The sequence below is a fragment of the Ambystoma mexicanum genome, chromosome 11 (assembly GCF_040938575.1).
Source record: "Ambystoma mexicanum isolate Mex_15411 chromosome 11, UKY_AmexF1_1, whole genome shotgun sequence".
NCBI lineage: Eukaryota > Metazoa > Chordata > Amphibia > Caudata > Ambystomatidae > Ambystoma > Ambystoma mexicanum.
In genome coordinates this window covers 230,812,715-230,837,579 of record NC_090934.1, presented here as the reverse complement: position 1 = coordinate 230,837,579, position 24,865 = coordinate 230,812,715, and the positions used below count along the sequence as shown (strand labels likewise).

The window sequence follows — 24,865 nt, the reverse complement described above, 5'->3', positions numbered from 1 at the left end:
AGACCCTAGCAACGCTGGCACATGAAGGCCAGAGGGGAATCGACAACACAAAACGATTTCTCAGGAACTATGTCTGGTTCCCTTACATGGACGTGATAGTAGAGGTATATATAAATGGGTAATCCCTATTTTTTGTTAACGGGGGGTCAAAACTGTAAGAAGGGATTTTCTATGGAGAAAAAGTTTGTGAAAAAACAGATCGACTACCCCTCTCTTTAAGTCCTGTATGGGTCACAGGTGAAGATGAAGGTTAACCTGTACAATTTGTTAGTAAGGTTATCGCCTTTTTGGGAAGAATTGCAAAAAAATGCTGCTAGGTACAAAAAATTCTATCTTTTTAATAGTCACAAGAATACCTAAAAACGTTACAAGCTTAACAAAACATAGCAAACTTAATACATTTTCAATTAAAACATTCAGTCATCATTCATCTATTCTAACAGGGGAATACTACAACTTAAACAGCTTTGTGCATAACAGTGAGTCAAAATATGCATTAGTGACAGGGGAAAAAACATTAGGTTTTCCCTTTAGCAGTCGACATATGTTTCGGCCCTTTGTAGTGTACCACCTCTGTCAACAGTGATCACTAAGGTAAATGTTGGGCCATCTTCAGGACAAATGGTTACTTTGTGGTAGATTATTCTTGTTCCCCATTAGGCACACTAGCACATCTATGGTCCATAGACTGAAGTTAGGACTATTGAGACTGGTCAGACTCTCGGATGTGGCCGGGTATTGCCATCTCTGGTCTTGGTTCAGATTAGCAACTTCTGTGGCTTTGTTTTCAAGGTTGGTCTTTGTATTTCTGTATTTCACTTGGTACCATTCATTGGCAGGGCATGTACCGTTATTCTGGTGGTTATAGTGCTGCCTTGATCTGTGTTGTTTATGTCCGAGTGAAAGCTGGAAGTCTGCAAGAGCGGCAAGAGCTTGTTCTGCAGAGTAATGGTGTGTTTTTGAATCGAGTCACGTGATTCAAAAACACACCATTACTCTGCAGAACAAGCTCTTGCCGCTCTTGCAGACTTCCAGCTTTCACTCGGACATAAACAACACAGATCAAGGCAGCACTATAACCACCAGAATAACGGTACATGCCCTGCCAATGAATGGTACCAAGTGAAATACAGAAATACAAAGACCAACCTTGAAAACAAAGCCACAGAAGTTGCTAATCTGAACCAAGACCAGAGATGGCAATACCCGGCCACATCCGAGAGTCTGACCAGTCTCAATAGTCCTAACTTCAGTCTATGGACCATAGATGTGCTAGTGTGCCTAATGGGGAACAAGAATAATCTACCACAAAGTAACCATTTGTCCTGAAGATGGCCCAACATTTACCTTAGTGATCACTGTTGACAGAGGTGGTACACTACAAAGGGCCGAAACATATGTCGACTGCTAAAGGGAAAACCTAATGTTTTTTCCCCTGTCACTAATGCATATTTTGACTCACTGTTATGCACAAAGCTGTTTAAGTTGTAGTATTCCCCTGTTAGAATAGATGAATGATGACTGAATGTTTTAATTGAAAATGTATTAAGTTTGCTATGTTTTGTTAAGCTTGTAACGTTTTTAGGTATTCTTGTGACTATTAAAAAGATAGAATTTTTTGTACCTAGCAGCATTTTTTTGCAATTCTTCCCAAAAAGGCGATAACCTTACTAACAAATTGTACAGGTTAACCTTCATCTTCACCTGTGACCCATACAGGACTTAAAGAGAGGGGTAGTCGATCTGTTTTTTCACAAACTTTTTCTCCGTGATAGTAGAGGACATGCTCAGACACTGCAGGCCCTGCCAACTGACAGCGAAAGGACCGAACCCAAACCCTCTGCAACTAACCACACTCCCGACAAGACCCTGGCAAAAAGTTGCAATGGACTTCTATGGACCTCTAGAAGAGGGAGGTTATCTATTAGTAATAATAGATGAATATTCAAGATTCCCCTTTGTTAAACAAACACCTTCAACGTCATTTGGGGAGAACGCACCCATAGTGGACGAACTATTCAGCGAATGGGGCATCCCCAATGTCGTCAAGACCGACAACGGATCTCCCTTTCAAGGACGGGAATTCGCAAACTTCGCAAGCCACCTAGGATACCACCACCAAAAGATAACACCACTCTGGCCCCAAGCCAACGGGATGGTGGAACGGTTTATGGCCACCATCAAACTGACCAGACAAAAAGCAGTATCAGAGCAGATGCCCCACCCGAAAGCCATCTGCAGCATGCTCCGAAGCTACAGAAATACCCAACACGACGCAACAGGAAAGCCACCAGCTGAACTCATGGTGAGGTATCAACCCAGGACACGCATTCCCCGATGGGAGGACTACACACCTGAAGAAGACCTAGCCATCAAAGAACGAGACGCCGAAAAGAAGAGGAAGGCCAAGCAATGGGCTGACGCAAAAAGGAGAGCGAAAGAACAACAACTAGAGATCGGGCAAACCGTCCTGGTGCGACAAACACAACGCAAGAAAACGGACACCCGATACAACCCAGAGCCACGAATCATTACAGCCATCAAGGGGCCCATGATCACGGCGACTGGAGAACTGGGAGACATTACCCGCAACTCCTCATTCTTCAAGAAGTTATATCTGGAAGAACCCGAAACACAAGAGACACCCGACGAGAACCTCAGCGAGGAAGAAGAAACAGATCCCCCAGTGGAATCGACCGGCGAAAGCCGAGAATCACCAGGGAGACCCTCTAGGACAATAAAGAAACCAGTGAGGCTAATCGAACAGATGTAACTGGACTCTCATGTTAAGTACGGGGGAGGTGTTGTACATGAACAAAGAGACACTGCCCCTTTAAGGGCACCAACAGAGAAAGAGCGGGAGGAAAGCGGAAAGGGAGGGGGCTGGAGAGAAAAAACGGCAGTTGGTGTTAGGATGTGAATAAAGGAAGTTCACGGCAGAGCAGGCTCCGTCTCTTCATTGCATGCGTATGAATGAGAGAGAGTGAGAGCCTAACAATTTTGACTTCAACTCTGTAAATGCACAGGTATCCTGAAGCAGTGAGGAGCATTGCTGCATTGCTTTGCACTCATAGGCCCATAAAACCCATCCAAAGGCTTAGCTCCAGCAATGATCAATCACCAGTGCTCCAGAGCTGACACACACCCCCACACTGCAGCCTGTAAGCCTGTGTCACCAATAGAACCAAACCAGAAGCTCCATCCCCCTACCATGCAAATATCAGTCCATCACAAACACTCCTTCATCTTCAACACAGTGAGCAGCTTCAGAGGCATTTTCCTAAGTATGTATTGAGTCTCCCGTCATCTTCATTGGTCCTTTACCCAGAATCCCATCGTTGACTCCCACCTTGACTGTTTCTACGTAGTCGAGACTTGCCTTTTGCTGGTACCCGATACACTCATAGGGTCAAATAACATTACACCACTTCCTGTGATGTCACTTGACCATGCCCCACCAAATGACATCACTTCCTGTATCATCGAGGAGGTCAAGGGTCATGTAATGTCACTGTCCCCAAGCATTTTGGTGAAATGACGTCCTTGCTGAGCTGGGGCCAAAACTGGATTGAAAAGCTATGATTCTCACCTCCATTTTCCAGCACCAGCATTCTGAGGTGGGTGGAAGTATTGGAGGGAGAGTTCTGCTTTCCAGTTGCAAAAGGTCATACAAATATCTCTTTGTGGTAGCTGCTTGTGCACCAGTATCACTTCTAAAAGGTCTGCCACTTTTCTTATTTATGAACGTCACATTGACCCTTCAGTAAATAAGAAAATGTGTGCTGCCGACGGAGAAATGTCTTCATTATAAAAGAAAGACATGTGCAGCAGATGTGAACGACACCCCACAGGTGCCATATTCTGCCTCCTATTTGTTACATGAAAACCTGGGCTCGAAGCGCCTGCCCTGCATTAGTGACGGTTGCTAGGGATGTTGTGAGGACATAAATCAGTCACATGCAATATGCAAGGGTTTGAAGCCAGGCTGCCATATTCTTACATTGACAGAACATGGTGCTTTTAAGAAAAGAGTTGTTCCTCCATGGAGCAACACTTTTCTGTCTTTGCATGTACCTCAGAATCGGACCCATAATGTGCTAAAGCATAATGGCTTCTTTCAGATGTAAACACATTTTCTTTCCAGGAGGAACTGCTATCAGTTGCGAGTGAGTTATTAACCTGTTCTATTTAAGTGCCACAAATGTCCATCAATGGGCACTTTTATGGGCACCATTGTTTGTAATGCTAACCTTCTTTGCCTGGGCGCGCCATGAATACCCGCATTGCATAGCAAGGGGAATGGGCTTGCTAGAGACGCGCATAGCTATACGCACTCTTTATGATGCCTGCGTCCATTCGCTTGCGCGCTCTTATGGTGTCATATGGATTTGCAGTATATTGTGAGTTGCACTGGGTGAACCTTTTTTTAATATTGAGTTTTTAATCGTCATATCACAGTACAATATTCTGTTCAGCATATTACATTGCATATTTATCGCTCCCCCTACCCACCCTTACCCCAACATCCCATCTAAACCCCAATTTAACTGAAACTGTAACCACGGGTAAAACCCACTGGATAGTCACAGGCATTCCCTTTACATTGATGAGTATTGTCCTCTACGGAACTCTTTAATCCTCTCCCATCTCCCGTATCCGTCCCCTCTCCCATCACATCCAACATCTCCGGGGATCCAAGTAGGTTTATCATCGGCTGAGGTAAACGGAGTATGTACTAAGGCATTCCAGGTTCTAATGTCGTCTGAGCTTTCTTTCCTCCTCATTTGGATTGCGCCATGCCAATACCGCGGCTTCTGCCATAGACCAATGTTTGAGATCTTCCCACCACCTATCTATATTCGGACCATCACAAGACTTCCATGCCAGGGCGATCCTCTTTTTTGCTAGTACCCAGGACAGATCTATCATTCTACTTTCCGACTTCGCCCTCTTGGGACGGACAAACACCCAGAGGAGGCAAGCTTCAGGCGTCCATTTACATCTGTTTATTCCCCTTTTCTCAGTCTTAATTCCATATTTTGCCAAAACACCTGAACTACTGGGCAGGTCCAGAACATGTGTGCAATTCCCGCCCTACCTGCACCACATCTCAGACACCCCCTTTCATCTGATCTCGGGAAACACGATAATAGCTGTGGCGTCAAGTATGCTCTATGAAGTATGTAAAATTGTGTCAATTGTAGTCTGGCATTTCCTGAGACCTTCTTCGGGTACAACAGCGGTCTGGACCATTCCGCTTCCATAAGCTCTTTGCCCACCTCTGATTCCCATGTGGTCTTCCCTCTGGTTATTTCCTTGGGTAACACCTCTACTAACCCTTGATATAGCCTAGACATCCATGTCCACCCCCCGACACATCATACAATAGCCCTAGTACACTATTCTCTTCACACAGGCTCGGAAAGTCCGGCCATTTCCTTTTAACCTCATATAATATTCTGGAGTACATCATGAATTGTTCTTTGTGTATCTCAAATCCTTGTTCTAAATCCCAGAAGGCCAAGAGCTTGTCTGAGGAGAGCAGGTCTCCAATCGTCACTGTGCCTTTCTCTTCCCAGTGCGATCTACTCAGTGCCAAGTCTTCTTTATTCTCCCTGTGAATAGCTGCCAAGTCTATCTGGGGAGAGTAGGGTTCCTTAAGCTTCAGTATTGTCCTGATCCTAGCCCATATCTGCGTACCCAGCCGCAAAAGACCTGGGGGATCTATAATCTTATATCTCCTCAACCATAACACTTCCTTCAGTAGATACAGGGCTATTCTAGTGCTCAGGAGAGCGTGTTAAATTGTTTCTAAATCCACCAGCCACCCTGCCATATGTACTAGCGGACCGGCCAAATAATAGAGTTCGAATTGCGGGAGGCGCAATCCTCCGTCTGCATATTCTCTGTACAAAATTTCTAGAGCCACCCTTCTTCTGCCTCCTCCCCATATGAAACCTTCTATTGTCGAAGTCAGCTCTTTGAAGAAGGACATCGGTATAAGATACAGAATATTCACAAACTTTAGTGGTATTATAGACGGGGAGGACAACCATTTTCAGGAGCGCTATCCTACCAATTACCGAGAGGGGTAGCTTCCACCAGAATTTGATACAGGTTTCTAGTCTATATTTTGCCTTCAATGTATTGTTCTGATGAGTGTCTTTCATCTCGTGATAAATATCAACCACTAGGTACCTAAAAGTATTGACTTTCCATTGCGATCCCAGACACAGAAGTCGCTCTTTCTCCATCCCGTGCCACCCCGCGAGTGGAAATATGCAGGACTTTGTCCTACTAATCGAGATCCCTGATAACTCCGCAAAATTCGCCATTACTACTAGGTATAACTTCAAGATCTTTTCCTGGTGATGTATGTATAGCAGTATATCATCTGCATAAAGCGATATCACATGGTGCACCCCATCCACGTAAAGCCCTGTGTCTTTGTATTCCCTCCTCAGAAATATCACCAGGGGTTCTAGGGCCAAGAAATATAGCTTGGGGAATAAGGGGCAGCCCTGTTTGGTGCACCTTTGTATCGAGAAGTGCTCTCATATGAATTTACTAGTTTGTACTCTTGCCACAGGGCTGGAATAGAGCATCTGGATCCACCTCTTGAACCCCTCTCCTATCCCAAATCGTCTCAGCTATTCGAACAACCATTCCCACCTGACAGAGTCAAAAGCTTTTATGACATTGAGTGCCACGACTGCACATTCCTCTGGTCAGTCTTGTGTCCCATCAATTATTTCATGCAACCTTCTTAGGTTTTCAGTTGTTGCTCTCTCCGGGACATAGCCAGTTTGGTCTGGGTGTATCAGCATCCCAATCACCCTTTTCAGCTTCTCTGCTAAGACTGCCATGATGATCTTAGTGTCCTTTATGATGAGTGATATCGGACGATATGATTTGCAAAATGTTCCTTCCTTACCCGGTTTTCGAATTGGGATTATGATAGACTCTTACATACTGTGGGGTGATTTCCCCATCTCATATACCTTTTCAAGAGTTTGAAGTAATTTTGGGGCCACCTTATCTATACATTCCCTAGAAAACTCTGCCAGTAGGCGATCCCACCTGGATTTTTTCCCGTGTATAGCTTGGTTATCACCTCCCATAATCCTTCTATCGTGAGCAGGGCCTCTAGCACATCTCTTTGTTCCGTACTTAGGGTGGGCAGACCGACCTCAGCTAGAGTCTCATCAATATCCTGCTCGCTAGTATCTCCTCAGTCCTTATAAAGGCGTTGGTAGAAAGTACGAAATGTCTCATTGATTTCTTTTTGCGATCTCCACTTTCCCTCACATTTATCTATTATTTCAATTATCCCTTCTCGGGCATCTATGCATCTGGACAACCAGGCTAACAACCTACTGGACTTATCGCCTTGCTCGTGCAACTTCTATCAGTATTTTGTGTAACTATACCTCCCCAATCTCTCCCAATATTCAGAACCTTCCTGCCTGAGTTCAATACGTTTCCCTTCTGTCTCCATCCTCATATGATTGGAGCTCTCTATTTCCTTAATCTCAGATTCTGTGCCCGCCAACTTCCGCGCCAGATCTCTTGGAATCCCTCCGGCCTTCGTTATGGCTACCCAACTCACCACTACTTTAAAGGTGTCCCACACAATTCCCTCCTCATGGACACTACCCTCATTAATGCAGAAATATTCGACTAGCTGCTGAGCTAATTCTTCTCTGAACAGTCCATCCATTAAGGTCTCCAACAGCAGTTTCCACATGGGTATCGGGGCAGGTTGGTTACTAAGTACCCACTTGACTACCAAGGGTGAGTGGGCCGAAAGAGTCCTCCTTTCGTATGAAGCTCCTTGGGTGAACCTCTAAGAGGTGCTCAGCTGATTACTTTCTTGCTCTCAAGCACAGTGAAGACTTTCACGCTCATTTAGAGTGTAGATTGGGAGTCACAAGCACCTGGTATAATTTCTCAATATGTTAGGTCATCTGCTTTCTGTGAGAAATGAAATGTCTAAGCTGGGGGCGAATAAATTCGGCACAAACCAGGAATCACCCGATTTTTCACTGGATTCGGGTGATTTGGGTTTCACTGAACCTCTGACAGATTCAGATTAAGTTTATGACAGTTAATGTTGCTGAAAGGTTGCTTTAAGCATTGGGCTGGCCAAATCAAGTGGAAAAAAGAGCATTTGGTGTCATTGCATCTGAGACAATGGGGTTGTTCCGCTCTGCCACACTTGTAGAGGAGTGGTCTTGAGTAGTATGCTCAGTGAAGTTCTTTTAGCCGGACCAGCCGGAATCTAGCGAATATTGTTACTTCAGGGGGAGGGTGGGGGTGCAGAGGGGTACATGAGAAGCTCCCCAGTCTTCAGGTTCCATGAGTCCCAAGTTATTTTCCTATTTCGTTTTTAATTTGGGTAGGGAGTGTGGGATGAATGTGAGAATGGCCTGGTTCAGTGTCGAGGTAGGTTTGTTTGCAACCTTTTCTTCCAACAAGTTAGCTTCTAATGGAGAGTGAAGTGGAATGTCAAAGCAGTGTAGAAAATGAGCGTGAAGTGCATAGTTTATTTGTATATAATGATATTGCTCCATATCCACATGGTAAAGCCCCCGCTCCGAGCTGTTTCAGTGCTGGAGGCCGTCATCTTCCCCCGCCGTGTAATGAGGTAAGTAGTCCCCCATGCCCCACCTCCCTTTTCCACATCTTTTACCCCATCCCAACCCCACCCCACTTACCTTCCACTCCCAGAAGTGTTCCCGACGCATCCCAATGCGCGACTTGCCACCATGGAAAGAGAGAATGGACTATGTAGTTCCTTCTCTCCCGATCCATGGCAGCCAACTAAAAAACTTTTTTTTTAAAGATGCGTCAACCTTTAAAAAAAACTATTAGTTCACTGTTACAACGTGCCGGGGTACTAATAGCAATATTACCGAAACAGGGGGGCATTAGTGGGCACTTTTCTCTGGCTTATAACTGCTGCCCAGGTGCATTACCTGACCCGGTAATGGCCGCCCCCCTGCTCGGGTAATATTGCTTAAATATGCTAATAAAAAACAAAAGCTGGGGAAAATATTTGCTTGCTTTATAGATTTCCCAAAAATATTTTATCAATTTGGCACTCAGCGCTAAACCTTAAATTATAGCTTGCTGGATTAGGAGGTAAACTATATGACATAGTACCCGGTGGGGACGTGGTGTTGGCCTCCTAGCCAATTAGGAGGCTGATAACGGGGGCTTTACCACATGGTAAAGCTCCAGCTCTGAGCCTCCTCAGAGGTGTAGGCTGCCATCTTCCACTGCCGGATAATGAGGTAAGTGCTCTTCCGCGCCACGCCTCCCGATCCGCCCCTTTTCCACACATATCACCCATTCCCATCCCCGACCCACTTTCCTTCTGCTTCCATGTCCCTCGGCGGCACCGGGAACAGTAGTGTTCCCAGAGTGTCACAACATGCAACTTGCCATCATGGAAAGGGAGAAGGGACCACGTGTAGTCCCTTCTCCCCCGATCCATGGCGGCCATTATTTTTTATTTTTTTTAAAGTTGAAAAACAGTCTACGCATCCTTTCTCACCTAAATAAAACACTATTACTATGCCAGGCCCGCCCAGTAATACCACCCACCCAATCTTGGGTAATAGTGCTTAAATATAGTCCATGTGCAACTCACTCAGCTGGAAGGTGAAGTTTGCAAATATGCAAACTGGGGCCTTCAGACAGGAACGGGGAGTGAGACAAGGGTGCACCCTGAGCCCACCTCATTCATTCTCTAGATCAATGGCCGACCCACATTCTTGGAGGAATCCTAGGCCCCAGGTCTGAAACTGAATGGCTCAGAAATAAAGTTCCTGCTACATGCAGATGAGCTGGTAACACCGGCAACAACAAAAGACGGATTCCAGCACCGTCGTAACATCCTCGAAGAATATTACAAGACATGGGCCCTGGAGGTAAACCTAGAAAAGACCAAAATAATGGCATCCCCGAATGAAGCAAATAACACCAAGAAAGGAGTGACCCAAAGATTGAACAGAATAAACACATCTGCAAGTTTTAAACTGCCAATAAAAGCACTTCAACAGAAAGCCCTCAGTGCATTCGATGCCATCAAGACAGGACTAGCAGCATTAGAATTCATGGTAAAATATTCTGTCAGCACCACGTCCCCCATCTCCCTTCATGGGAGAACAGTGTGAGGCCCAACACTGAAGCACTTTGCAGTATGGGCCATATCTCCCACAGACACCCCACGCCTCCAGTGCTGCAGACAAGTGCTCTGTGTTCATAGAAACTGCCCAAATAATGAGACTGGAGCTGGGAGATTACCCCAGCTGCTCAATACCCAAAAAGTGCATTTCAATTCCGGTGCCATATTAAGAGCAGTAGCACAAACTCACTCCACTACCAGGCACTGCACAGGCAAACAATAAAACGCTTGATACAAGCCCTTGGCCAATATAATATAGAACTACCATCTCACTGCAGCAGGTGCATAGCATAGCAAACCAAAGACAGGAGGAGAAACGGGCCAGGCACAGCCCTAAAGAGCTCATGCAAAATGTACTGGCAAACCCTCCCCAAATTCCAAGTGACTGACCACAACCTGGAAAAAGAGACCGGCCGGCACAGCTCAAAATGACCAGGAAGGCGACCAGGAAGGCAGTCTGTCAACAGTGCGGCTTGGGAGAAGTAGAGACTAAGTGCCAATTTCTGCAACCCTGCAGACACATACATGTGGGACACGTCTGTCCCAAAATTCTATGAGACTAAGGAACTATCTGCAACTAAAACAGGACCGTAACAGCTCAGCATCATCCTCAAGCAACAAACAGAATTAGCAGCGGGAACAACAAAAAATGTCTATGCACGCCGCACAAGCATCCACAGTATCCATCTCGCTCTTAGCTGTAATCCAATGCAATAGATTCTACATTCGGTGATGCTTCAGCGCAACCTCGTAGCTAAAACTAAAAGAAAAGAAAAACATAAGCAAACTCTCACCAAATTCAGAGTGACTGACCACAAACTGGAAAAGGAGACTATCCAACACAGCTTCTATACCGTCAACTCTCTCTTCGTAAATATCTTCCTTCTCGAGCTCTTTGCTCATCCGCCTCCAACTCCCTCAGGGCCACTCGCTTCTCCAAGCAACCAGCTGGTGGTAGACCTCTTTCTTTGGCTGGGGCCTACCTCTGAAACAGCCTCCCTGCCTCTCTGAAACTTGAGGAGAACCATCTCTGGTTCCGGAAGCACCTCAAGACCTTCCTCTTTGCATCTGCTTTCTCTCGTCCTCTTCCCTGCTGAACTCCTGGCTGAAACCGAAACTACACTGGTCACCTGGCTACCCTCTGATCTCGGCCCAGGTCCACTCACCGCCGGTTGCACTCCTGCACTGCCCCCCTGGCAACCTTTGCACTCGGGCTGTTTTCTGTATGCCTACAGTCCCCCTACCAGCACCCGACACTAAGGGCCTCATTACACGGATGGCGGTGGACCAAGGTGCTATCAGCACCTTGGTCCATGCCGGTAAAATACCGGCACCGCCTTGGTGGAAAGGGGAATTACCGCCCTATTCCAAGGTTGGTGGGGCGGTAATTCTCCCTTCCCCCATTGCCCTTCCCCATTCCCATTTTTGCCCCATAGGGCTCTATGGGAATGGGGAAGGCACTAATTACGGTGCTGCAAATCGCGGTACCGTAATTAGCTCCCTGGTCCCTTTGCGGGTTGGTTTTTAATGCCTGCAAAAAGCAGGCATTAAATTCCCCAACCCGCAAAGGGACCTTGTAGTAAGGCGGTAAGGATTTACCGGTACCGGTAAACCCTTACCGCCCCAGTCTGCACTTACCCTTGCACTTGCCACCAGCTGGCCGTACCTTTTATTTATTGGTTTTTATTCATATTTACTGTTGATCCTATGTATTGCACTGCCCCCTCCCCTCACCCCGCCCTTTCCCTTGCCCCCCTCCACTGCACTTGCGCGATCTCTGTTACCTGGCCTTGTAAGATTGTTGTCTTTATCTTCCCTCTGTTCCCCCTCCCTTGCCTCGTCGCAACTTGAAAGACGTGTGTATAGGCGCATTAAAAATGCCATATCATATCATAGCTCAAACAAGATGCCCAGGAGGACAGTGTGTCAACAGTGTGGCATAGGAGAAGTAGAGACTTATCAGACACTTTCCCCTGCTATTCGCTGCACACAAAAACATTCGGCAGACATATTCCCACACCTTCTGTGAGAATAATAAACTATTTGCAACCAAAACAGGACAAGAACGGCTCGGCATAAGACACCAGAATTAGCAGAAGCAACAAGCAGTGACAGTGCATAAGGCAATATGGACTTTTCAAAAGGTGACAATAAATGATCAATCCAGTAGAAAATGCAACATTTTTATATAGCCTAATGATTTGTTTTGTCAATATTTGTCTAACTCGTCATGTCAATAAATTAACTCATATTGTAATGAGTCACTGTTCTGGTGTGGGTGGTGGGGGGGGATGGAGAGCCCTGAGTCTCCTCGTCTTCTTTCAATGAAACGTCTTAGTGACACACATGGCATAGATTCTGGGGGCAAGCAAGAACACAACCTTCCAGGGCTAGTTTTAACTTAATATGCCACTCTCATCAAGGCCTTGAGTGGAGGAACAGTCACCCACATAGGAGGTAGCAGGACACCCAATGAGGAATCACTCCATCAAAGGTGTAATGTAACAGATGTTATGGGATTGGTAAAAATATCAATTGAAACCAGAACAACTCACGCCCTGCTCCAAAATGTAGCTTTCTGTGAAGGGAATAATCAGAAAACATAATTTTTTCACCTTCTAAAAAACAATCTCTTCTATATGTAATGTATATTTTATTTTACATAATAGGCTTAATTCGACAACACAAAACTGTTTCTTTTCACAAACAACATGTAGGCAATTTCTGTCATCATTGTCTTTGTGTGTACCAGCTATAGGAATGGATTTGAAATACTTTCACTACAATCTGTGTCATCTGTTTGGTGCAGCCTCCAAGTAGTTGCCTAGACTTAAAGGAGGTCCCTCAGGGGGTGGGGGTTTCTGGTGGCTATGGATGGAATGATCATAATACCGTTCCTGTAGATTTCTTCGAATACCTTTTCCCCTAATGAGATTTCACCGAATATATATCTCAGATAAAGGTTGGGAAATGGTATATGCGTAATGCATAATGGGTGAGGTAAGGGTATACGTTAGGGTAGGGTGGGGTGATGGGAGTTGCAGGGGGTCTCCCCGCGCTTTAAAAAAACAAAAAAGTAGAAAAAGTAAAAAAGAAGATTTTGTTTTTCAGTGAAATTGATTCAGTGAAATTTCCAGTAGGAGAAATATATTTGAAGAAATCACATACATCCGATAATACTAAGGAGGGGGTGCCTTAAGGAAAATATGAAGACTCTACAACTGGCCAATGACCATGAAAAGACGGAAAAGGCATGTCAGACACCAAACTGACTCTGTACAGATGCTTCCAACATGACAGACTCCTCTCCAGCCTTTCAGACTCTCATGCCTGCTAGTAGAGCTCCAGAATCGCCATCTATTAACGTAAACATCTTCAGTCAACAACAATCAGGTTTAGATTTGTTTGCCATTGCCCTGCCTTTCATAGCAGACGAATCTTCATATCCACGTATTTATAAGAGAACTGATAGCCTTTCCCAGAGAACCAGTTGATGCCGTCAGCGTATGAGGAGTGGTTGCCCAGGTAGTACATCCCGTTGAGGTTGGACGCGTGGCAGTCTGTGTACCACCAGGCTCCCTTGAACTGAACGGCACAGTTAGCCTCAGCCTGGTCATGGTCTTGGTCCTTAGTTGTGAACGGTGCTTTATTGTGGTTGGTTAAGGAGTCACCTGTGGAAAAGAGTTGCATCCCAGTGGTCAATGATTTTGATCTGGCGAAAAATTGGACAAAGCAAACACATATGTTTGTACGGTAAATTTGTATTGTCAGAAGGCTAAAACCCTCCAATGAAAACAAAAGACAGTAGCAAATCAGTGCATGATGTACCTTTTGTTATAAATGGTCAAGCCTTTTGGACTACTCAGCAACTCCGCGCTGTGTGTGCGGAGGGAGTCATTTAAGGGGAGAACAAGCAATGAATGCACCCACAGGTTGAAACCAAACTGCTCGGAAACATACGTTCAGACATACAGTGTGCAATATTAGAAAGGAACACAGGGTAAGGTGCCAGGTGGTACATCATTAATCCTTTGGTTAAAGAATTTTCTAGAATTAGGAAATCTCAGTTACTTAAAATAGGCGTTTGCTAATATGATGAATGCGTAGTGTGTGAAGAATCTGGAGACTTCATCCCTTCTTCCCAAGGACGGAGCCACCCCTTTTGATGCTAGGGAGATGAACCCGCTCAGCGAAACCACCCGAGGGGTTTGGGAAACCGGGACCTCACTGGAGTGACTCCCCTGTAGGGGACAAGGATTCCCATTCCTATGGGGGACTCCCTATACCCAAGGTATTATCTGCCTGTATATGTCATGATTCCTGTCGGGCGGCGCTTCTTGGATTTGTGGAGACGCCATTGACAGGTGCCGTTACGTTCGACGACCGTCGGGAAGCACCGCTCTAGTGTTTTTTCAAGATGGCCGCCGATGTAATTTAGTGTCGGGCTCGAGCAGCGTTTCTTCGCGTTGCACCTTCTCTGCTTCTCCCTGCTCGAAGGTAACGCTGTTTTCCCCCGCGTTCTGGCTTGACCCCCCTCCATTGGACTTTGTTGTTTATTCCCACTCCTGCTGCCTGCCTTTGCTTGCTTACCGGTACCCTGACCGGTCTCTCTGTGTTCCCTCCTCTCAGCTTGGCTCCTTTGGTCTCTCCCTCATTGGCGCCTTGGCTCTACCATTCTTTGGGTCAGTGTGATCCACTTCATTCCTCTGGAAATCCCTGCTTTCTCTCCTCGTGTTTTTCCCTCATCCTCGCCCTCTCTGGCGGTGATCTGTTTACCTGGGATTTTTCCCCTATTGTCCATCCGCCACTCTCAGCTCTCCAAGTTTGTACTCCGGTCATCCTCAACCTCCCAAGATATCACCTCGGGCATCTTCCTGTTCAGGACTCTCATCGCAGGGTTTTTTCTGCCGTTGGGGCTTTTTCCCTGCTCAGGAGCCGGCTCCCGGGAGTTCCCGCTGTTCGGTTCCCCAATCACCCGACAGCGTGGCATCCCTGGGAGCTCGCCCCTACTTACGTCAAAGAAAGGAAGGCAAGAAAGACGGCAAGGATCAAGCTCGAAGACGCCCAGGAAGAAGGTCGGCGACACAAGACTACCCTACGGATACCTCAGGTGAGGAGGAAGGGAGGGAAGCCTTAAAAGACTCTGACAAACCTGATAGCGTGCAACGCCAAAGAACACAGATGGCTTCTCTCGAACAGTACCAGCAATTGGTAGCCGCCATTCAGGGGCTTACGGTAGAGGTTCAATCACTTCGATCCGAAAACCAATCATTACGGCTGCAGGTAGCAGCTCGTGAGGAGACCCGCGGAGACCTACCTCCTCTACCTTTATCTTGCGGAAAGTATGATGGCAATCCGAAGTTATTGAAGGAATTTTTGGATGCTTGCCGGCTATATTTTACTTTCCGTCCTCGCACCTATGAGACCACCAAGGCCAAGGTGGGCTTCTTAGTCTCAAATTTAACAGGAAACACCTTGGCATGGGCTTCACCACTAGTTCTACAGTCTCATCCAGCTACCTCTGACTTTGATCAGTTTGTACAACTGTTAAAGACCCGCTTTGACCGACCCGAGGTTCAGTATGCCTCATATGAAGCCATCCTTGACATTAGACAGGGCCCCCACGATGTACAGACTTACGTGACATCCTTCATGCAACTAGCCACAGATGCTGGATGGCCAGATTCGGCCCAACAGACATTGTTTCGTCGCGGCTTACATGAGGACATTAAGGATGAACTGGCACGCATTGCAAGACCCCAGACCTTTCAAGAACTTGTATCACTCGCATTGCAGATTGAATTCAGGTTGAGAGAAAGAAGACAGGAAAGAAGACGTCCACGTCTCCCTCCCTTATCTATCTCACCCAATTCTTCGAGGGATCGTCCGGTTTCCCCCGTTGGGGAGGAACCAATGCAGATCAGTACTACAAGAGGGCCTTTGACAGACCAAGAAAAGAAGAGAAGAAGGGAGTTGGGCCTCTGTATGTACTGTGGTTCTAGTAAACATCTACTTCGAAATTGCCCAGAGGTTCCTCCGCGCCGCCAGGGAAACGAATCTCCCCGAACCTAATCAGGGCTAGGTCCGGGGGTGTTGAAAAGAATCCCTGTACCAACACTTTGTCTCTTCTTCCTAGAGAAGACAATCGGATGATGGTCTTTCAGGTTAAGTTGTGTCGGGATCCTTCTACCGTCTGGGAAGCTTTAGCCATGCTGGACTGTGGTGCAGCAGGGAATTTCATTGATGTATCCTGGGCCAGAGAGAACGACGTGCCACTTCTTTTCAAGAATCTGCCCATTCCTGTGGAAGGGGTAGATGGTCAACCTCTGTCTTCAGGACCCATTAATCAAGAGACTCTACCTCTGCAAGTCCAATTGTTTCAGCATCAGGAAGAAATGGTATTTGACATCATCAAGGCTGCACACTTTCCGGTCATTCTTGGTATTCCGTGGTTACGCAGACACAACCCATTGATCGACTGGACGAACAATACCATACAGTTTCGGTCATCCTTTTGTCTCAATGAATGCCTAAAGATTAGTCATCTCAAGGCCTCCCCGAACAAGGCGGATCCCCTGTTGACAGCATCACTTCATATGATCCCAGAACACTATCAAGACTTTTTAGAAGTCTTCCTGGACAAGCAACCACATTCCCTTCCTCCTCACAGAAGAGAAGACTGCGCCATTGAAACCCAACCTAATGCGTCTATACCTTTCGGGAGGATGTATCCCCTATCCTTACCCGAGCGCAAGGCTCTCAAAGAGTATCTAGATTGTAATCTACAAAATGGACTCATCCAAGAATCTAAATCGCCAGCTGGAGCATCTTTGTTCTTCATACCAAAGAAGGGATCATCGGAACTCCACCCTTGTATAGACTACCGAGGTTTGAATCTCCTTACCATTAAAGACCGATACCCAATGCCTCTTATCAAGGAGATATTGGAAGCCGTACAAGGTGCATCTATCTTCACAAAACTTGATCTCAGGGGAGCGTATCATCTGCTCCGTATAAGACAGGGGGATGAATGGAAGACAGCATTTAGGACACCACTAGGGCATTTTGAATATCGAGTCATGCCCTTCGGCTTAGTTAACGCACCTGCTGTATTCCAACGCTTTATGGATAAGTTGTTTGCCGATCTCCTATTTTCCTCAGTGGTGGTGTATCTAGACGACATCTTGATATTTTCCTCGTCCCTCCTTGAACATAGAAGACACGTTCGGCTGGTACTAGAACGTCTGCTGGAAAACAAGCTTTTGGTAAAGCCCGAAAAGTGTGTTTTTGAAGCTCCAGTGGTAACCTATTTAGGTTTCATCCTTTCTCACGAGGGCATCCGCATGGATCCCGTGAAGATTCAAGCTATAACCTGTTGGCCAGCCCCCAGAAACATTAAAGAAGTTCAACGCTTCCTCGGACTGGCTAATTTTTACCGTCAATTCATTCCTGGATTTTCCAAGAAGGTTTTCCCAATCACCTCACTATTGAAGAAGGGAGTAACCTTTTCTTGGTCTCAAGAGGCTGATTCTGCATTCCAAGCTCTGAAAGTGGCATTCACCTCGGCACCTATTCTGGTGCAGCCTGATCAGACTTTCCCCTTTATTGTAGAGACGGATGCCTCAGGAGGAGCTATTGGAGCCGCTCTCCTTCAGAAAGGAAAGGATGGTCTTGAACATCCGGTGGCATATTATTCTAAAACCTTGTCTCCCAGTGAAAGGAATTATTCTGTCATTGAGAGAGAGTTGTTGGCGATCAAGCATGCCTGTGAAGAGTGGCGACACCTCCTTCAGGGGGCTATACATAGGTTTACTGTACGCACCGACCACAGTAATCTTCGCATTCTGCAACAGATGGAATGTCGTAATGCCAGATACGCCCGTTGGGCGTATTTTTTTTCGTAATTTGATTTTGAGGTTACATACCTCCCCGGCAAACAGAATATCTTAGCCGATGCCCTGTCTCGGAATTATGGTTCGGTTGGTGAAGCAGACTCTAGCCATGATTTACTGCTAGCGGGTAAAGAGATCCGTACCGTGGCCAATACTTTTTTGCGCGAAGTCCGCATCCAGCAACATTGCTCTCCGATTGGGTCTGATTTAGTGTCTGAATTACAAGAAAGAGAGGGAATCCTTTTTAAAGGTCGAGCCCTATATCTACCCGACAAGAAGCATCAAAGACTTGCCCTCTCATGGTGTCATGATTCACCCATGGCCGGACATAAGGGCATACGAGCTACCAAGGATCTTTTGTCCAGAAGTTTCTGGTGGCCGGGTTGGAATCGGGATGTGCATTCTTATGTATCCACCTGTTCCATCTGTGCAGCCAATAAGTATTCTTCCTCCAAGCCCATAGGCCTATTACAACAGGAACCTGCTCCCAAACAACCGTGGACCCATGTCTCCACGGATTTTATTGTGGAGTTGCCAAATTCTGAAGGAAACACAGCCATCATGGTAACTGTTGATTCTCTGAGCAAATTGGCCCATTTCACGCCTTTGAAGGGGGTACCTACGGCCCCTGAGATGGCCAAGATATTCCTGAAAGAGATTGTGCGGCTTCATGGTCTACCAGAAACCGTGGTGTCTGATCGAGGCCCTCAATTCACTTCCCAATTTTGGGGCTCTCTTTGCAAACAGTTGGGGATTCAACGAGCTCTCTCCTCTGGGTTCCACCCGCAAAGCAACGGGCAGACAGAAAGGCTCAATCATACGTTAGAACAATATCTTCGATGTTTCTGTAGCAGAAAGCAAGATGTCTGGAATGCCTTTCTCCCCATGGCTGAGTTCACTTATAATAATACCAGACATACGGCCATCAATATGTCTCCTTTTTTTTGTACATTTGGCTACCATCCCAAACATTTGCCTTTGACAGAGATTCGCCCGTCGAAATTACCTGCTATGGATCATCTCCTGAAGGAACTCAAGGACACTCATGTGTTAGACTTTGAACGCTAGTCGACATTCCTACAAGACATGGGCCGATAAGAAAAGGAAGGCAGTACCCTCGTGGACGGAAGGCGATAAGGTCTGGTTGGCCACAAAATTCTTACCTCGTTGGACACACATAGGGAAATTTGCACCCAGATACATCGTACCTTTTCGGATCACCAAGAAGGTTAACCCTGTTGCCTTTCGTCTTCAGTTACCTTCCTCTCTCAAACACGTACATCCTGTATTCCATTCCTCTCTTTTGAAAACCTACCGTCCGGACCCTTATAAAAGAAGATCTGAGAGTCTGCTTAGTGACACTCAGTGTGAACCAGCAGAATACGAGGTTTCCCGGTTAGTTGATTCCCGTTATCATCATGGAATCCTTCAATACTTGGTTCATTGGAAGGGTTATCCCATCGAAGAACGTACATGGGAGCCCGTGAGTCACATTCATGCCCCACGACTCATTAGGAGGTTTCACAGATTGCATCTGGGCAAATCAGGAGGTCCCCCAAGTAGAAGGGGTCATACTGTCATGATTCCTGTCGGGCGGCGCTTCTTGGATTTGTGGAGACGCCATTGACAGGTGCTGTTACGTTCGACGGCCGTCGGGAAGCACCGCTCTAGTGTTTTTTCAAGATGGCCGCCGATGTAATTTAGTGTCGGGCTCGAGCAGCGTTTCTTAGCGTTGCACCTCTCTGCTTCTCCCGGCTCGAAGGTAACGCTGTTTTCCCCCGCGTTCTGGCTTGACCCCCCTCCATTGGACTTTGTTGTTTATTCCCGCTCCTGCTGCCTGCCTTTGCTTGCTTACCGGTACCCTGACCGGTCTCTCTGTGTTCCCTCATCTCAGCTTGGCTCCTTTGGTCTCTCCCTCATTGGCGCCTTGGCTCTACCATTCTTTGGGTCAGTGTGATCCACTTCATTCCTCTGGAAATCCCTGCTTTCTCTCCTCGTGTTTTTCCCTCATCCTCGCCCTCTCTGGCGGTGATCTGTTTACCTGGGATTTTTCCCCTATTGTCCATCCGCCACTCTCAGCTCTCCAAGTTTGTACTCCGGTCATCCTCAACCTCCCAAGATATCACCTCGGGCATCTTCCTGTTCAGGACTCTCATTGCAGGGTTTTTTCTGCCGTTGGTGCTTTTTCCCTGCTCAGGAGCCGGCTCCCGGGAGTTCCCGCTGTTCGGTTCCCCAATCACCCGACAGCGTGGCATCCCTGGGAGCTCGCCCCTACTTACGTCAAAGAAAGGAAGGCAAGAAAGACAGCAAGGATCAAGCTCGAAGATGCCCAGGAAGAAGGTCGGCGACACAAGACTACCCTACGGATACCTCAGGTGAGGAGGAAGGGAGGGAAGCCTTAAAAGACTCTGACAAACCTGATAGTATAGTAATAATAAATACTGCAAATACCCTGTGTTTGTCTCAAGGTAATGCTGAACTTTCCACATGCTTGACAGCCTGTGATGAACAATACACCCCTTTTGAAAAGTGGAGCAAGAATAAAGGGCCAACAACCCTTGAATGGCAGAGGAGAAGCCCAACGCTGAGGCGAGACTCAGACGTGAGAACATCAGCAAGGGGAAGAGCCGCGCAGACCAGCATAGCCGGATGCCATGCGGTAGGATGTGGACACCTGAGGGAGACACTATCCGTCAGACAAGGAAGAGTGTAGGGCCTGAGAGACAGAGGTTGCGCAAAGGTAAGAGAACCTGGAGGTGTGACCACATACAGGACGTGGCGGGCCAGAGCCGGCAAACATACTCCGAGTCCAGGGATGAAGGGAGGACTGGGTCCTCCGTTCTCAGACCAAGAGCCAACAAGAGACAAGAGAGAGAGAGAAAGAGAGAGAGAGATAGAGATAGAGAGAGAGAGAGAGAGAGAGAGAGAGAGAGAGTGAGAGAGAGAGAGAAAGAGAAACAAAGATCGCTAGCATTCATTGCGGAAGAGCAGCAAGCCGGGGATGAATGCTGCAGTGGTTTATGAGACAAACCCTCACTGGAGCAGTGCCGCAATACAGCAGGTACACAGGTTGCCACGGTTGGAGGACGTAAACTAGAGAATGAGCAGGGAAGAGGGGAGGACTACCCTAGCCCAAAGCAAGGGTCATAAGGACCTGAGAGAAGAGAAAGCATGGGACCAGGAGAAGGGTAGTGGGAGCCCAAGAAACCCAAGCAGCATAAACCTTGGGAAGGGTCACAGGGACCCAAGAAAACTAAGAGAGCCAGAATCAGAGAAGTGTCATAGGAACACTAAAGAACTAAGTGAGATATTGGGTCTGGGGAACCCAAAGGAGTCACAGGGGCAGGCTAAGCAGAGTGAAAACCTAATATCACGGTAGCACGGAGGCACCCAACTGCATGCCAAAGTGGGGAGAGATCGACCAACTTGGTGGAAAATTAGGAAAATATCCTTCAACCTAAAGAAATGAGCACATTTGTTTTTTCCAGGAACTTGAGACTTGTTGTTTGAACTTTGGGGGCTTTGAGTAACTTTTGATAAACCCTCAAGAACTGTTTCCTTTGAGTAGAACTGCTAGTTATATCTAATCACTGGATCCAGACCCAGGAGAGGTACATGGGACAACCAGATATACCATTGTATAGAGCCAATTTTGCAGGCCACTCAACCTATTTTCATTTAAGTTTTGCTAAATTGTAGGGCCAGTTTAGTGGCTAGCTCTGGACCGAGGACTATATATTTTTTTTGTTTACTATTGACAATCACTTTGGTTTAGTTTGGTTAGGAAGATCCCTCCCTTTTAGAAATAGGGTCAGTGAGGAAGTTTCTATAAATTTAAATAAAAATATGTTCCAACATGTCCTCTGGTCTGAGTCCTTTCTTCTGGCTTGCCATAAGTGCTTTAACTGGGATAAGAAATCTAGGGAGGCCCTAGAGAGTTGCGTAACAATATTTGAAGGAAGGGCATAAGGAATGTCTGTCACGGCTTAAGAATTGAAAGACTCTAAGCACACTTTAAAATATGTGTGGCCCCTGTAAATAAAGGAGTGGCTTAACAACAGAGTACAATTTCCATACATCGGGTGAAAGGGAGTCAAATTGTACATTTATAATTCTCTGATAATGTCTCAGCAATGGGGACTGCCATGTGCACAGCCCCTTACGCATATACATTGACTCAATAAATTGACATATGCCTCTGCCTTTTTATCCTCAAGTCCAAATGCTGAAGCTCTCTAAATAAGTATATAACATGTATATTTAAAAACACTTTAAGGTTAAGGTGAGTGTTGTGAAAAATTAAATGAGCACCAAGCCAGTGTGCATTTTGTACTTAGTGATTCATCCATACAACTCTTTTACTACAGTCATATTTAACAAATATAAGATCTCTGGTCATTCCCATGGTCCCAAAATGCTATTTTATTTTATGCAAAGCAGCCATGAACCATTGGTACTATTTACCCAATTGTCCTTCGGCAGAGGGACACTTGTCACTTGTAAAGAGTCCAGTCTGAGTCTACCTGACTGTACATCTTGGAATTATTAGTTTTTTTTAGGAAATAATTTGTATTTTTGATTTTGATGATGTACTTAACCAGGGCTGGACAAATGGTGTCTCAGAGATATGAAGCCATCTGATCACCCTGTAATACATACATAATGTTAATATGCCCATTTAGGGTAGGGGTGTGAATCTGGTGATATCATCATTACTTCCAGCAAAGGGGGGGGCTGCCCTCATGTGGCCAGGGTGAGGCAGATGCCTCCTGATCCAAACCCTGGGGTGGCTATTTGAGGGAGGATCACCGAGGGGGAGACGACAGTCAGGGAAGTAACAGTGACTTGTCAAATAAGATCTGATATCCATATATTCCTTCCACACCCAATATCCCTTTCTTAACTTCCCAAGCCCTTATGACTTATTATAATGTAACATCCAAACATCCAGTAAGGCCCTTTCTTAAAACTTTGACAATTCCTCATGAGAATCGACAAGGAAGCACTGCAATGAGGAAAAGGCCTAGAGTAACCAATATTACTGGAACTCAAAATCCAATTTGCCACTCTACCTGTGGGGAAGAGTTACACAGTACTGGGATATAAATTGGTTACAGATGAAGGGAGAAGGAGGCCCTGGAGAGAGCTGTTCCCCTCAATGTCAGCTGGGTTACGGAAAGGAAGCTGGGGGCTACGAGAAACAAAGGTGTGCTGGAGGAATCAGTCCGTAAAGCTGAGTTGCTGTGTGTTGTGATGTGTGAATGTTATGGAAGGGAGATGTTGTAATGTGAGTCAGTCTTGTATTGTATCACTGGCCAGGAGGGCATGCTGATGGAATGTTGATGTATGCATGATAGACAGCTCAGAAGAATATTGAGTGAATGTTGTGCGTGAGTGGTCTATGGATGTGAGTTGGGGGCCTGAGCTGGGAGTGAAAGGGTGGCCGGTGGGTCTGTACCTGTCTCTGTACTTGTAATGTCCACTTGTAACTACGTGAACTGGTATTGTACATACTGAAAGTAACTGGATACTATACATAGTGTATACATGTACAATAAAGCGTCCTGCACTAAACCTCTTAGCTCCACAGCTGGTCTGTGTATTTATGGATTGAGCCCTACCATGAAACATAACATTGTGCATTTGCTGTCATTGTATTTGGGGCAGTGAAGTGCTGCAAGCCACAGAAAGCAATAAAAAAGAAAACCCGTAGGGCCGACGAGATGCTCCCACAGCCATCCAAATGACAGCAGCACAAGGGGGTGAGGGACATCGGAGACGCCAACAGACACCAATGAGCCCCGTAAGGGAGATTGGGAAGCCGAGACAGGCGGGCTCTGTTGGAAAAAACGGTGTACTGCTACTCGCAGTGGTATTCAAACATTTTTATGCCGAGCCCCCTTGAGTAAAAATGTTGCTGAGTAGAAAATAAAGTGGCTGGACCCCTTAGATGTAATTTCTGCTTACATTTTCTATTTAATCAGTCAATGTACCCCCTTTGGGAAGAGCCTTGCAACCCTCATGGAAACCCTTCGGGCCCCCCCAGGGGTGGTCAGCCTCACAGTTTGAAGATCACTGGGCTTCTGACAATGGTGAACCAAACCAGGGAGCTGGGAATAGGAAAACCTAACAGAGAAGAGAGAGAGGTAATGGGAAAAGTGTCACTGACACACTCAGACCAAATTTAAAAGGTGAAGGCAAGCATGAAGTCTAATGAGAAGTACAACTCAGAGACCCGTATCTCAGATATTGAATGGTCATTAAGGAAATTGCATATAAAATTCCTTATAGATGAAAGAGTCAGGCAATTAAGAAAGTAATTAGGGGAAAGGACCACCCCCTTGTTTGCTGTATGACACCAGAGACATTGGGCCTCATTACGAGTTGGGTGGTATTCCGGAAATAAATCTGTTGGAATACCGCCCAACTGAATTAATGTTACTGCCATTTGGTCCGGCAGAATTAGCGCTAGATTACGAGTGGCAGTGTTGGTGTAAATCTCCATTTTGTATGAGTCCATAGGACTCTATGGGGCTTTTTGGCAGAATTACTGCAGCAGTAGTTTGCTGCAGTAATTCTGCCGATTTTGCTTATTTTCGGCGGAGAGTTGAAGGATTTACCTCCAGCATTATGCTGGAGGTAAATTCTGCACTCCAGGGTGTGAGAAACCTATGGGTATTCCCACTCCTAGATCCCCTGGATCCTCTTCTCAGGTGGGGAGGGAAAGGCCATCGCTCCTGGATCCCGACCCTGGGGTTGGAGAAGTGAGGGAGAATCACCT

At 46.3% G+C, this 24,865-nt stretch overlaps 1 protein-coding gene across 1 annotated transcript in view; it reads right to left on the bottom strand.

The window, feature by feature from the left end:
* Positions 1-12,825: 12,825 nt before the first annotated feature.
* The window catches only part of LOC138503306 (ryncolin-1-like), a 171,672-nt gene continuing 159,632 nt past the window's right edge, over positions 12,826-24,865 (bottom strand). Inside the window, exon 8 of the mRNA XM_069622916.1 lies at positions 12,826-13,863. Coding sequence (XP_069479017.1) covers positions 13,616-13,863 — 248 coding nt within the window. The 3' untranslated portion in view covers positions 12,826-13,615. The remainder of the gene's footprint in view (positions 13,864-24,865) is intronic.